At 43.7% G+C, this 15,629-nt stretch overlaps 1 protein-coding gene across 1 annotated transcript in view; it reads right to left on the bottom strand.

The window, feature by feature from the left end:
- The window catches only part of ADAM12 (ADAM metallopeptidase domain 12), a 168,248-nt gene that overhangs the window by 70,538 nt on the left and 82,081 nt on the right, over nucleotides 1-15,629 (bottom strand). The window contains exons 4-5 of the mRNA XM_056495215.1: nucleotides 4,880-4,958; nucleotides 866-942 (exon numbers count right to left, since the gene is read on the bottom strand). Of these exons, the coding sequence (XP_056351190.1) occupies nucleotides 866-942; nucleotides 4,880-4,958 (156 nt within the window). The remainder of the gene's footprint in view (nucleotides 1-865; nucleotides 943-4,879; nucleotides 4,959-15,629) is intronic.

The raw sequence follows: 15,629 nt of genomic DNA on the forward strand, positions 1-15,629 counted from the left end.
CAAAAAATACTTACTGAGCTCCACAGCCATGCATATTCTCTGTATCATTGCAAAAAACAATTGCTGAGCTCCACAGCCATGCATATTCTCTGTATCATTGCATCTTTGATTCTCTGATTTCTAGAGCCACCTCTCCCAGTGATGAGGCTGCTGGGCAATGAGGGATTTCACAGCTGGCAAAGCAGTGCTGACAGCACTGGTGAAACAGTTTTTGGGGACAGGGAGGCCTGGAAAGCCACTGGACACTGCCAGTATGAAAATGTGCCAAGAAATGGGCACAGAGAGGGATGGGCAGCAGGAGAGAAGGGGAGGCTCTTAGAAAACCCCCCAAATTGTGTTATCTATTCTTTGTTTTTCTTCCTCACAGCAACTAGAGGGAAAATGATTTGTAGGGATTCATTTAACATTTGAAAAAGAGATAGAATAATGGAATCATTTCTGTTGGAGAAGCATTGCCAAGGCCACCAGTGCCCAGTGTCCCCAAGTGCCACATCCACACGGATTTTAAATCCACCCAGGGATGGGCACTCCAAACCTCCCTGGGCAGCTGTGCCAGGGCTGGGCACCCCTTTCAGGGAGGAATTTTTCCTGATATCCAATCTAACCCTTCCCTGATGCAACTTCAGGTTGTTCCCTCCTGTCCCTGTTCCTGTTCCCAGATCCCAAATCCCCCCAGCTGTCCCCTCCTGTCAGGGAGTTGTGCAGAGCCACAAGATTCTCCTGATCCCCCTTTTCTCCAGGCTGAGCCCCTTCCCAGCTCCCTCAGCCCCTCCTGGGGCTCTGTTCCCTTCCCCAGTATTGATTGATTCATTCAAGGTCAAACCAAGCCCTCAGGGGCTCAAACTTTGCTGAAATCTTGGCTCACCTGAGTCCTGAGCAGGTGCTGAGGCTCACCGAGGACTCGGGGTACCCCTGGACCTGGCCATGGTAATAGCAGTGACCCTGTGGCAGGAACACAAAACATCTCAGTGTCACAAATGCTCTTGGCTCCTGGGTTTCCAGCCCTTTTATTTCAAGGTGAGAGGAACGAGGGATTTGTCTTTACAAACAAGTGTGGGGTCTGCTGGTAGATCAAACCAGCACTGAGCAATAAAAGAAACAATGGGATGGATTCCAGTGATTAATGAATGGAAAGAAGATATTTGCCTTTACTAACAAACTGCAGGTTTGCTGATAAATGAAATTGGATATTGCAAGGTGAAAGAAACAATGGGGGAAAACCATAAATTCCATAAGAATTAAAATTAAAAGGGAGGGATATACATTAGAGGGGAATCTCAGGTGTCAGAGGTTCAGGGAGGTCTGTCCCACTCAAGCACCTCAGCCAGTGGGTAAAGAGAGAGGGAAATTGGGATAAAAAGGGAGGCTGCATCCTCCAAAAATTGGAGAGATCCCAGGAGAATGCTCCCTGGCCTCTCCTTTTATTCAAATAAAGCAAAAGGACTCCTCTGTCTCCTTTCTGGACATAAACCTCTGGTGTTTGTGGATTAATTTTCCTGACAAAGGTGATTTTCAGTTTCAGGCCACAGCATTCAGAGTCACACTGTCAGCACCTTTCCTGTCCCACCAAATATTCTCTGTGCTCAACAGCCAAACAGCTCCTGAATGGAAACCTTGGGTGCTTCCTAAACCCCAAGAGGTTATAGAGGTTTTTTTTGTTTGGTTTTGTGTTTTTATTTTTTAAAGGATCAGGAATGTTAAATTTTTCTGTGCTATTTATTGAAAGCTACAATATCAAATATTTAATAAAATTAATCAGATTAACAATTCAGCTGCTGCATTTTACTGCTTTCTATAGAGGCCTCTATTTTTATTTAAGGGCATTTAAATCTGTATCCCTATAGAAGGTAGATCTGTGAAAAGAGAAGTATAACAAAGCCAATCCCAACCCTATAACTTGAAAAAAAAAAATCACAAAGCAAATGAGAAGGAAGAGAGACAGGTTAGAAAGGAAATTTTTGATTGAAATACCCAACCAAGTAGCTGGATGTTATTAAAAACAACCAAGAATAAAGGGAGCCTTCTATTTTGAGAGACAACAGTCCAATTTCATTTTGTGGCTAGGTTATTATATTTCTTTAATAATCCACTGCTTGCAAAACACACAGAGAAGGTTTCTAAGCACATCCACATATCTGTCTGGAATCAAGGCTAATTTTATTGTTGACTAAAGGTTAGATTGCATTCCCAATTATGTGACTGGCTGCAAAGCAAGGACTGTGGCATGCCCAGTGTTTCTTTTCTCTTTTTTCAATGCCACCTGGAAACTGAAAATTCTGCTGTAAAAGGTTCCTGATCAGTGCAAGGGAAGTTATCAGTGCTGCATCCTGACAGTGATCTCCCTGTGCCTTTTTATGGCTTGGTTCATTACTGCATTAATTAACCAGGCTGGGGCATGGTTTTCACTCACAGCAGATTTCCAACAACCACCTTAATTTTGGTGAAGAAAGCAACAGTCTGGGCAAGATGGAGTGATTTGGGCAGGAATTTTCTGCAAGTAAGTTCATGCCAGGAAAAAAAACCTGTTTGATTTCCAGCACTAGCAAGTGAACACAGAGAAGCCAGCTCTGACTTTCTAAAGACAAACCTCAGTGGCTTTTCTCAGTGGAAGGAATGACAGGAACAGGGTGAGAGTGTTTTACTCTTGGGTATTTTTATCATCAATTCTCATAAAGTAACACATTAGCAAAGATAAAGCCACAATAGAAGGGAGGGAGTCATAGACTGAATTTTTTTTCAGTCACACCTGCTATGGATGCCAAAGCTTTAAGTGTGGGTGCACTATTTCACTTTATTTCATTGTTATCTGTTCCATGCATTCAGCTGATAGAAGAAAAATCAGTGCCTTCCCCCCAATCAAGCAATGAGTCTAAAATAAATAATGATATGCTAAAACCAAAAATAAAATAAAAATAGGTTTATCCTCATTGCTTAAAGCAAGCATGAGCAGAGGTGAAGCTCCTGAGAAAGAAAAGTTTGGGTTTGAGCACCAGCAGAGCTGAGCACAGTCCCAGTGAGATGGGGAGGGGAGCCAATATCTCTCCCCATGCAGCTGCTGCTGTGGTCCAGCTGTCCTTATCTAAGAGTGAATTATGGCAAAGGGCCTGATTTCTTTCCCTCTCCACATACAACTTGTCATTTTATTAACTCTGAGCTCCTGGCTGTGGCCCATTTCACAATTTCTCTGAGATCCAGCTACGTGATGCCAAAGTTCAATATGGAAAATGTAAACTTATCAGAGCATGGACTGCAACAGGACTGGGAGAAAATTGATTTCTAGCTCAGTAACTCCACTGAATTGCAGGATTTTTTTTCTGCTATCAGATCTTTTTATTCCTGCAAACTAGTATATAAAATGGGTGACCCCTTAAAAAACAAATAATTACCAAGGCTGATCCATCATACTTCAAACAGTACTCTACCCTTGCTTGAGATATTTTAATAAACAGCAGGTTTTGACAATTTTCCAGGTGCTATAGATTGAAAAATAACCTAGACACTGGCTTGTGTGCTAGAGAACTGCCAAGTGACAGCTCCACAAACCTGCCTTGCTTTGACCTCCAAGCAGAATTTGACTAAGCAACTTTTCAATGGAAAATCGGATTTGGTTTCAACTCCAGACTGTATTGATGTCCTCAGTGAAGAAGAGATATAAAAATAAAATCAGAGACTTATCTTTTCTCAACCATATTGCAGCATTTAATGAAAAATGAATTCACTGAACTATCTTTTTCAGGCAGCAAAATGCACTGTCATTATTAATCATGACTTACTTTGCCATTATGCAAACAGATATTGTATTTCAGCAAGGAAAACCTGTCATTAGCTGTACACATGCTCCTGTTAACTCAGGTAAATCTCTAAAAGACTCATGTGCTTCATTTATTTCTTTTTACTTCCTTCAGGAGTCTCTGCAGCTTTCCTGCTCCTAAAACAAATGAGTATTTTCTCCTGAGCTGATTTTGAAGGAGATATGAGCACCCAGGAAAATGAAAGAGCTGAAAGCTTTCCAAATGATTGCTTTACTTGGGGTGTCTGCAGCTGTAATGAAGATGCTTTTTCAGAAATAAGATGTTATGCAGAGAAATAATTCCTTCCCCTGATCCCAGCAAAGCCCATTATGGATGGGAACACAAAGCATGGTGTCTCTGCTGACAGTGTCAGCAAGGAAATACCATAACATAACAAATTCTTTATGGGACTTAGGCAGATAAAAGATAAGCTTTGTAATTAAAATGGCTTGCTGCATTATTTCTAATTAAGGCATTCATGCTGTCAGAGGACAAAAAGCATTCCTGCCTTAAGGGGTTTTTTATTTGTAAAAAGCAGGTTTTAACTGCTTATTTTAACAAGCCATATTTTGTATATATCCATATTTATACATGTACATAAATATACACATACATACAAGTATAAAGTACTTTCACAACACACTTATGGCCTGGATTTAAAAAGAAACCCAACCAACACCCTCTCCCAAATTCCCCAGTGAGAAAACACACCCAAGCCTTCCAACCTCTGACATGAACTTCTGCACTCTGGAAATCAGATATTTAGGGGTTTTTTCCCAAACAGAACCAGGGCTTTTCTCCAACACTGATGAGCCATGACTGCCATAATTATCAAATTTTAACGGGTCTATTTCCAAGAAGCTGAATAAAAATGTCACAAATTTTAAAAGTCAGATGGTTCAAGCCTTTAAAATCTGCCTTTAAAAGTTCATGTGTAGGATCAGAGCAGCCACAAAGACACTGAAGGCAACAGTAAAAAAAGATCAGACGTTGAGCTGTTTGATCTCAGGGCTCAGATGGTGGCAGAGAACATTTTGGTTTGATTTTGAGGATTTTAGGGATGAAGCATCCTCTGCCCCCAGCCTTACCGTGCGATTGTGAGTGAGAACCACGTCAGTGCCATCCTGCAGATAATGGGTCTCTGTGAAGCCCCTGGCCAGCAGGCCCCTGGAAAAAAACACAGCACACAGAATATTGAGGCCACCTCACCTTGAATTTCTCCTTTAGCTGCTCTGGTTGAGATAAGGATCAAAGCCAGGCATTAAGGATTCAATGGGGAATAAGGGAAAATAGAACTCCAAATATTGAAGCTGCAGGACACGAATTCTTCCTGTGGTAACTGAATAGACTACAAGTTTCCAGACTGATTTCTCTTCCAAATGAGGACTTTGTGCCAGCACATTTCAGTGTTGAATCCTCTATGTAATTTTCAACACATTTTAGGTTAAATGGGAAATCTGGGGTTTGGAGTATTGTTAAGTAATGGTGGTTTGTTGAAAAGGAAAATGTTTTCCCCTGTGTTCCTTATTTTCCTGTCTCATCTGTTGTATTCATCAGCAAGTGGCCACCCAAAGACTAATTTAGCACTTGGTGAGTGAAACAAACTCCTCCTATTGACACTCCAGGGAAAACACTGCATGAACATCACAGAATTCACAGCACTGGGTTTATCCTGATCATCTGAAAGGATATTCACAAATGGAAATTTAAGGATTACACAGGAGACTGTGCAAGATCTGTCTGGGATGAGGCTCTTTGTTCCCATTCCCTCCACACCTCCCCTCCTGCCTTTGGCAATGAGATAAAAAAATTTGGACTTGCAATTGTCATTTTCCAGGAATCTCCAGGGAGGGGCATGTGCAACCACAAAAACTTCTCTTCTTTGTAGGGTACTCATGGAAGAGGGAAAGATGCATCTCCCTCTTTTTTTTTTTTTTTTAAAAAAAAAAAGTTTTGCTATTGATCTGTTTTTAACTCCTTATCTGAAGAGCATTTCTAACAAAGCCAGAAGGAGGAACACTCATTCACATTTACTCCTAACTTTGGTCGTGAGTTGTGCTCCTCATCACAAACATCCTTGAGTTTGACAGAATTTCTGGTGAGCTGCAAAAGCACAAGATAGAAAGAGCCAAGAGATAAATGTGCCACCATCACCTGCAGAAAACTGGGGAGTGAAGAATATTGAAAATCTCTGATTGAAATCTCATTTCACCAGTTCATTCTGTTCCATTTCAGAGAGGTGTTTCTCCCTTGGGTTGTTAATTTGAACAACCCTTTCTTTTATTTAAAGCTGGTTAATGCTGCACCCTTGCAAATATTGTGGTGGGAACCATCACACAGTCATGGTACACATTTTTTGTATTTTTATAAACATTATAACTAGAGCATAAACACACATTTAATTTTCATTACTGATTGATTTGCATCAAATTAATATCCAGTGGCTCCATCAGGATCTGGTTGTGCTAGGAACTCTACAAACACTTATTAGGGAGAAAACCCAGCTTCAAAAGCCTCTATCTTGAGGTAGAAGGGAAAAAAAGAAAGAAAGAAACAAAAAAAAAGACTAAAAACTAAAAGGAAAAAAGAGAATAAGGAAGTGGCAAGGCAAAAAATGAAGCCCCAACACATTATAGTGAGCATTCAAGCAGAGATTCTCACATTTAACTTTTAAATTTTTCAGCTTGTGGGAAATATTAGCATATTAATAGATATGGAATGGTAAAACACTGCAGCATTTGGTGGGTTTGTAGCAACTGGATGTCAGGCAACCACCACACCCACAGCAGGGTTTGGGTGCCAGCCCATTCCCCTTGTCCTGTCACTACTCACTTTGGCAAAAATTCCTCTCCATTCCCTACTGTCTCTCATTATCACAAAGAGCAGCTGCTTTCATAATTATTCTTATTTATCTAACACTGCTAAGTTCTGCACTTAGCATTAATTGCCTTTGTAAAGGCAGGATCCCATTGCTGAAGCCAACAGGGTTTTGCTGTGCAGTTTTTTGGAGATGGGATTTCACCCAGGACAGGGGAGTGAGTTTCATTAATGGGACAGGTACAGGTAAAGGTAACAGATGTAGCAGAAGGGCAAAGTGATTGAGCAACACACTTTGTGCTCTGCTGTTTCCAAGGTGTTTGACAGCAATGATGATAAAGGTGACCTTTCTGCTGCTGCTCATTCTGCTCTAAGGCACAGATTTAGAAAACACTTCATAGATCTGCAGGTTTGAACACCAGAAGGGATTTGTGATCACCAGCCTGCCCTGCTCCATTACAGGGGTCACTTGGCCCAAATTCATCTTCTGCTGCAATGACAGGGAAGGAACCAGATCCATTTTCCTACTTGTCTGGATCTCCCATGAAGATGGAGCTATCCCAAACCTGGCAGGCTTTTAACTAAGCCCAACCTAAAACCACTGCACTTTGTATCTGTTTTAACTGTGCCAACATTCAGTTTCCAGCCACTGGATTGGATCTCATTCCTCACATCAGAGCTTTATTTTTGTTTGAGTCTTCCATGGAAAGTTCTTCCCACTAAAGTGAGGAGACCTTGCAGGTAAACAAATTCCTGGTGTCAGCAATGTCCCTGCCAGGATGAAAGTTTGATAGAGATCCTGGATAGAAAATACTGTCTGAAAGCAAGAATTCCCAGTGTGAGCTGTCAAAGGCTGGTCAGAGCACCAAGATGATGGAATCCCACTGTTGGACTAACCTAAGGAAAGCAGAAGAATGACCCAGTGTGGAACAGAGCTGTGGGTGCCCCTGATCCCTGGCAGTGCCCAAGGCCAGGCTGGACTGTGCTGGGAACACCTGGGACAGTGAAAGTGTCCCTGCCATGGCAGGGGTGGCACTCCCAACCCAAAGCAGTCTGTGATTCCATGATCTCAAACCATGGAAATTTCTCATGTCACCAGGAAAAGCAGAAGCTTTTCAGGAGAGTGCACTAACCTCCTCCAGTTTGGTAACTCACCTTGCTGCCACAGCTGAGCTGGTGCCAGCCTGAGGATGAGCCAGGGAAAGGTTTCTGCACTCTGCAGAGGGTGAGGACCCCTGAGACACTGCCAGGGATTCCTGGCAGGGGGAGCAGCTTTTATCCCCACCTGCAGAATGTCCAACACCCCAAAAGCTGTGTAGCTGGGTGTGTAGGGCTGGTACCCAGGGACAACAAGGCATTTCTTGACAGGTTATGAAAATTAAGTGTAACAAGCTCTCAAATTCCACTACTGAGTGTGCACCACTTCACTTCCCAATTATGGCAATAATGTTCAACATACCAAATAATCAATCCAGCATATGTATCTATTAGGTAATTCAATTACATTCCCACCCCCCCAAAGATATACAATATAGTGGATTGATTTACATTTCTGGTTTTGACCCAGAGTAAAGGAGATTAATAGAAGAAAGTAAATTAATTTAGATGGCAAGCTACTTAACCTAATTGGATCGATGTAATTCTGAAAGAGCAGGGATCAAAATAACATTAATGTATCACAGAGCAATTCATCACCATGTCTGGAGCCTCAAATGTTGCCAGCTACAATGCTCAGCAGTAGCAGATGATTATCAATACTTTGCCCTGCATGAAGAGACAGAAACAAATGCAATGAAGAACTGCATCAGCTTCTTGATGTGACTTTAAAAAATCAGCTGAAACAACACTACAGCTTTCTCACTGATGCTCCAAAGATGCAAATGTGCAATTCTTGAGCACAATTACTTGCAAACTTAGTCACTGTGTTTATCAGCACAGTGATTTTTTCACATTTCACAGGATGGTTTGGGAAGGAAGGGACTGTAAAGCCCATCCAGTTCCCCCCCTGCCATGGGCACAGACATATTCCACTAGACCAGGTTGCTCAGGATCAAATTTCTCAAAGCCAAATGAACAAGCAGAAGCTTCCATGGACCAGAAAGATAAATTTTATGCCTCCTGATCTCTGACAGACACAGCACAGGCTCCCTCATCCTCTGTAAGTCAGCAGAAAGCTTCCATGTCAGACTTGCTGAAACATTTTCAGGTGTCAAGCAAGTAAGCTAAGCCTCAGAGAATATGATGAATGTTGTTTAAACTTCTAATCCTCACCTTCCTGGCCCCCCACAAGGTGAAATCTGAGGTGGTTTGTTTGGGGAGGGGAAAAATGTCCTGGTTCAAGCACACCAGATTTTTTTTCCTCAATCCATTTAATGACAGGAGTGGTAATTTAACACACTGCCTCTCACTTGCAAATGAGAAAATCAGTCTCTGCTCTCCAGGCACCAATATATTATTTCCAAAGGTTATAATGATATTTCATCACCCAGAGAGAGTCAGACAGACAGTCACAGGAGTCAGAGATGGAAAAAATCCAGTGGATCATAGAGAAAGCCTCCTGGAAGCCAAGTGTGCCATAGATCAAACCAGGTTCTGCCTCATGGAGCTGCAAATGTCAGAGCAATGCTGATCCCACCACCTTCCAGGGGAGATTACTTTGATTTCCAACAGAGGTTACTGTGAGGATGCATTTCCCAAAATCCAGCCTTTCCTAGTTTTTCCTTGCCCACTCCTTTCACCAGTGAGACAATTGCTTTCCTTCTTGCTGCATCTGTCATCTACAACGGTGCAGATTATTATCAAATTGTCCTTCAGCCATCCAGGCACCGAGTACAGAATATCAGGCTGTAAAAATGGACAAGAGCTGTGCACTTTTCATGTCAGTGCTGCTCAGGAAAAATCTCAGCATCATCCCAGCAGGAGCAGACCCTGGGTTCAACATCACTTTGGTTACCTGGTTTCTCAGTGGTGGAGGGGCTGTGGAGCTCTGGAGAGGAGCACAACTCTCTGATTTTCTGCTTCCCCTTGGCTTTGATTCACAGCTCTGTGTAGTCACTCTGCTTTAGGAGCTGCTGTCTTAGGGAGAACATTAAATGTTGTGTGAGTTTGTGGAGGGTGGCAGTGAGGTGCTGTGCTGCCCTGGTGGGGCAGGGCAGGTGTGACTCAGGTGTGGCTGCTCCTCCCTTCCCCCTGACCTTTACTCTGACTTTTTACCCTTTTTTGTCCTTCCCAATGACCTGTTTTCTGCCCCATTCAGGCACTGCCTCACTCTGTTACACAAACTCTTCTGAAAACCCCTCTGGCGATTCATTTGAAACCTTTTCTACATCTGGGGGAGGTGAAGAGACAAACAGGATGGTGAACAGGCAGCTATAAAAAATGTCATTTATTCTGCCTGCTGACACCAGCCTACTCCATTAATTCTTAAGCATCTCAAGTCAGGTTATTTTGACCTTTACACTGAAATTAGTTGTTATTTCTTCAATTGCTGCATTTTTTCCCAGGTACATCCAGAGCAATAAACAAGTCTGTTAAACCTGCTGCCTTTGCTCTGGAGGGCTCAGTGCAAGCACTCACAAAGGTGATGCTCACAGAGGTGTTTTTCAGTTCTTCTTTCTCATTACAATGTAAAAAATGAGTTCAGCATGGGTAATGAGTTTCCCATGCACAGGTACCTAACACTATTCTATTCACAAAACCATCTCATATTCTTTTAACATGCCACATTCTTTCCCCTTGTTTAATTATCTGAAGTGATTTGAACTGCTTTTGGACATTTTCCCATTGAATGTCTCCACTTCATAATATCCTATCTGCCACACTCCAGTGTGCTGCCACAGAGGGGCTGCAATGTCATAATTGAAGAGCCTGAGAGATTGAAATTCGTGAGCTTAATTAGCACAACAATTCAGAGGAAAAGAGTGGAGTAAAATAAAACTATAATAGCTGGGAAATCAACCAAGCATCCCAGGTTTCAAGAGTAACTCTATGGTAGTAGCCTGCAGCCTATTTCACATGGTCTGGAGACAGAGAATTTGAGCAGATCATACCCTAGATTTGGAAATTATGTCTTTGTGCTTGCACCCAGTCCTTTTGATGCAGAAATTCATATAACCCTGTGCCTTCTGATGTCCAGGTTAAAATATATCCCCTGGAATGAGTGGAATATCCCTGGAATGAGTGGAATATCCCTGGAATGGGTGGAATATCCCTGGAATGAGTGGAATATGCCTGGAATGGGTGGGATATCCCTGGAATGAGTGGAATATCCCTGGAATGGGTGGGATATCCCTGGAATGAGTGGAATATGCCTGGAATGGGTGGGATATCCCTGGAATGGGTGGAATATCCCTGGAATGGGTGGGATATCCCTGGAATGGGTGGAACAGTGCCTGGCAGACTGAGAGCCAGTTCTGACAAGCAGGTGCCAGAGGTGAGAGCCATGCTCTGGGTGACCCTGGGCAGTGTGTGGGAGCAGAACTCCCATCCTCAGCTGCTCCCTGGGCTGCTGGGAACAGGGAGACAGGAGGGACAAATCCAGAGAGGGACAAATCCACCTTTCAAAGCCTCCAAGTACTGTGTCCATAGCTCATCACTACATGTGGGGGCAGGTGCAGAACACTGAACAGTCCAAGCCAACAAATCTGAGCAGCTGAGGCAGAAATGCCCTCCCTGGCTGGCAACCACCCAGAGGCTGAGAGCTCTCCTCTCTCCTGACTGCTGGGCAAATAATCCACGAGCTCCACCTCCCCAAAATTCAATAGGCAAAGACTGAAATTAAATCCAGCTTGTTGGTGTCATCCCGTGCTGTTCTGGGCTCTCAGTGCACACCCATCACTTGTTGTCACATTTTTGTCACCATTTACTTGCCAAAACTGTAGCATTTATTTGCCACTCTAATTCCAAAACATTAATGAAGAGGATACTGCTAACCAGTGTGGTGGGGAAAGCATAAAGATAAATAACATGTTTTCCAACAAAGTAGATGGGTAAAAACAAATTATTTCCCTAAAATGGCTTAAACTTGGTCAGGATGTCTGGGGTACCCCAATGGGATGGGTTTAGGTGGCCCTACACCTCACATGGGTGCTGAGGGAAGAAACAACACACAGGGCACAGGTGGGGGAATTGAAGGAAGAACAGCAAGGTTCACTGGCTCCACAAGAGAGCTCAGACACAGCAGGAGAGGGAATGGCAGCACTCCCATGGCTTTGGCTGCAGCTGATCAACCTCACACACCCCAAAAGCCAAACTCACAACTGGATTCCCAGCATCCCCATGTTAACCTCAAAGACTTTCTGACTTTTCACTGTGCAGTTCTGACCTACCAGAGCCTACAGCTCCTCTCTTGGAGTTCTTCTGGGGAGGAATAGTTCATATCAGCTCCCTGAGCTTCCCTGTGTGCTGGATTAACAGAAATCCCATCACTGGCTCAGCTGGGCTGGGTGCCATGAAAAAACAAACATTTCAGGAAAGGCTCCAGAATAACACAGGCCACAAATTGCTGTCAGTGTCAGAGAGGTGCTGGTGCTTATTGGCTAATGGATTTTTGATGGGAAAACACAATCCTGTACATCCAGGAAAAGCCTGCAGGCTGCCTGCTTTGGGGAGACTTTGCTGCTCCAGCTACATTAAATGGTTTCAACTTTGGGTAATGGAAGTGGCTTCAGTGAAACCCTGGAGCAAAGTGCCAAAAGTGAAAGCATTCTGCTGGAAATAACCACTGAGCTGCTGCACCTCTGAAGTGTCTGTGGCAGGGATCAGAAGGAAGGGGCTCTGCTCTCTCAGGCTGAGCCCAGCCCCACCTGTGCAAGTGAGAATTCTGCATTGGCTTGGGCTGGGCTAAAGGCTGGCAGGCTCTGGAGCTCCTGGCTGCCCTTCCAGGAGCTGCTCCTCACATGGCAGGGCTCTGGTTGCTGATGAAAAGCACAGTTCCCAGCATTATGCTTGCACTAAAACTGGTACAAGATAATCTAAGAGCTTTCTGTGACATTCTGATCTTGCCTGCCCAGCGCTGCAGCTGCAGGAAATTCTGAACAAAACCAAGGCTCAAAAGACTCCTCAGAATCACACAGATTTCAGAAGCTCAGAGGCTTCATCACAAGTGGCAGACATGATCCTTTTGATGCATTATTTTCCAATATCCCAGCACCATTTTTCATAAAACTCATTCTTCCTGTAACACTCCTAGGATGGCACATTTTCAGTCAGTAGTAAGTTTGGAGATACTGGGCTGGAAAGCTGTCAAATTCTATTTGAAATGTCTCAGTTAATTAAATATGTCACTTGTAGCTGAGTAAAATTATGCTGCTGAACAGATGTCACTGGGCAAGTTGTCTGACTGTACTTGCATCTGAACATTTTCAGACTGCTACGGAATTCTGGTTAAAAGATCCAAGAAAACTGCTCTGAACAGGAAAAATTTATAAACACAGAAATCTAAGTGACTCAAATGAAAACTCAGAACTTATTAAAATAGAACTAACAAAATGCAAATAGTGCTGTGGGATTACAAAAGGTTATTGCAAGCATCTGCAATACTTTTAGGAAGCCAAGCTCCTACAGAAATGAAAAGTCACAGAGTCTAAGTTTATCCTTAGACTCCAACCAACAATTACATCCTCTCTGTACCTTATTCTTGCTTTGGAGTGTGTGCCTGTAGGCTTGCATTTGCATTTTTAATTTTACAGAAGTTTTATTGCCATTTCTGCCAATTTGTTGAGACGTGAAATGGCATTTTTGTTTTTAACTAAACCCACAATTTCCTCCTTGCCATCAGCATGAGCCATTTGTTCTAAGCAGGCTGTGCTCATATTTCACTTGCAGAATTATGGACTTTTAGAGATATATCTTCATTTTGCCCTGTGCCTCACTGTCCCTTTTAAAACATGGGTGAAGAGGGCAGAGATCTTAAGGAGATCTTTGTGTTTAAATCTGAGTTTAAATCCCAAGCCTATAAATCTGCTTTAAAACTCAGTAGATGCAAAAGCCCTAAAATAAGCTGCAGCTTGTCTGACCAGAGTTCCACCTAGTCCTGTATTCTGTCTCCACCAGTGGCCAACAGGAAGGATAAAACTCATGAAGAGGAGAAACATTCAACATCTCCCCCAAAAATGCTCCTGCTCTGAATCCTTTATGAGCCAGGGATCAATGCAGGATGGAAACTGAGATTAAACACAAGCTCACAAGGATGTCTCAGTGTCTCCTGCCACTCTTCCTTCCCAATTAAAGCAGTGACTTCCAAGGAGATCAATTAATTTGGGATCACAGCCAGGCTGCAGCTCTGTGCTCAGGCTCAGGGCACAATCACAGTGCTGTGCCTGTGGGAAGCCTTTGATTCCTGTGCCCAGCACAAGTGGGACAGAAAAGCAGCCAGGAACATCCCCACTGTGTCAGGAACCTGGGTGGTTTTGTTGGGAATGCTCATGTGGTTTTTAGGGTGTGAGGGTTGTTCCTACCTGAGCAGCAGAGCTGTGTGGGACCCCTGTTAACTCCTGCTAGCACCCAAAAACCCCAGAGCTGCTCTCTGGCTTTGCCAGCAAAACCATTTCTTGCACAGAGGTGTCCCTGCATGGTGACATGGTGATCCACTTCTTAACCAAGCCCATCCTCAAAGACAGGGGCTGCTCCCACCCACCCCCAGCCCTGGACAGGGGAGCCCACCCCAAACTCTGATCAGCTGCTGGAATGTGGAACTTTGGTGCCTTTGGGAAACTTTGGGAAAGCCTGGAGGGATATTTCAAACAACACCAGGCTGCACTCTCAGGAGATCATGGCTCACTTCCAACTAATCTGCTTCAAGATATGGCTTAAAATTAGGATGAGGTGATTCAGAACAAAACCATGGGTCTGAGCTACCAAGCAATGAGTGAGTTTATAGGGTGGAGGCAGCTGAAAGGAGGGGGGTTGAAATATTCCTCATTCCTTTCTCTTTCTTACCCATTAATCATGTTCCTGCATTCCCTGCATTTTGCCTTCTCCCCACTGCCTCTCCTTTTCCTGCATTATTCCCTCCCAGCTCCTCTTTCATCACCTCCTGCATGCTGAGGTTTATTATTCAACAGGAGGAACATTTTCATTTAGTACATAAAACCACAAAAAGCATCACAACCACACTGGTGCTTTTCTTCAACAAGCCTGAAACCTGTGGGTAGCACAGCAGGGCGTGAGGCTGGCACCTGCCAGTGCCCAGCTCCACAAGATGAGCAGCAGTGGGACCTTTGATGGAGGCAACACTGCTCACCACCCCTGCCACCAGCCCAGGCTCCATGCTCGTGTTTTTCAGGCAGCAGAGGAAGAAAAACCAGCGAAATCAGCAAGGGAAAATTAGTTTTTAACAACTTTCTTTGCCTTTTCACCTCTCTGGCTGCTCTGCACTTCCCCTGAATCTAATTCCATGACTCTGCCATGTGTCAGACCCCTTTATGAGCAAATTAAACCCATCAATCCAGCAGCAAATGACCGCAGGGGAGCATCAGAGCAGAGCCTGTGGCTTTGGAGAGGTGAGCCAGGGCTGCAGCAGATGGACGTGGGAAGGAAGGACAGCAGATGCTGAGCCACCAGCGCCCTCCTCCTCCTCCCTGTGCTCACAGAGAGCCCCACAGCAGCAGCCCCCTCTTCCTTCACTCATTTAGGAGCTGGGTAACCTCAGCAGCACATCCTGGCTCCTCTCTGCACTGAGGTTTTGGTCCAAACTCTCCTCACCCACCCAGAGGCTGCTGTGAAGTCACTGCAGACAGGCTGGTTTAGTGGGAAGGATCAGACACCATCTTTTAGTGGTTAAGACACAAAATTATAATTTTCTTTTCAATTCCAGGAAGTAATTAGTTTATAATAACATTTAACATTTAGTTGCTGACAGAGATATGACACTTATCTTACATAAGTAATTTTAATTATTCCTACTAACCAAGACCTCAAAAATATTGTGCAGTCTGAGCTAACAATGCCTTCCCAGATATTTTTGGTTCTACTGTCATTTGAAAAATTGATGCCTAGAGCATCAGCATTTATCAAGCTCAT

Source organism: Oenanthe melanoleuca, chromosome 6 (assembly GCF_029582105.1).
Source record: "Oenanthe melanoleuca isolate GR-GAL-2019-014 chromosome 6, OMel1.0, whole genome shotgun sequence".
Classification (NCBI taxonomy): Eukaryota; Metazoa; Chordata; class Aves; order Passeriformes; family Muscicapidae; genus Oenanthe; species Oenanthe melanoleuca.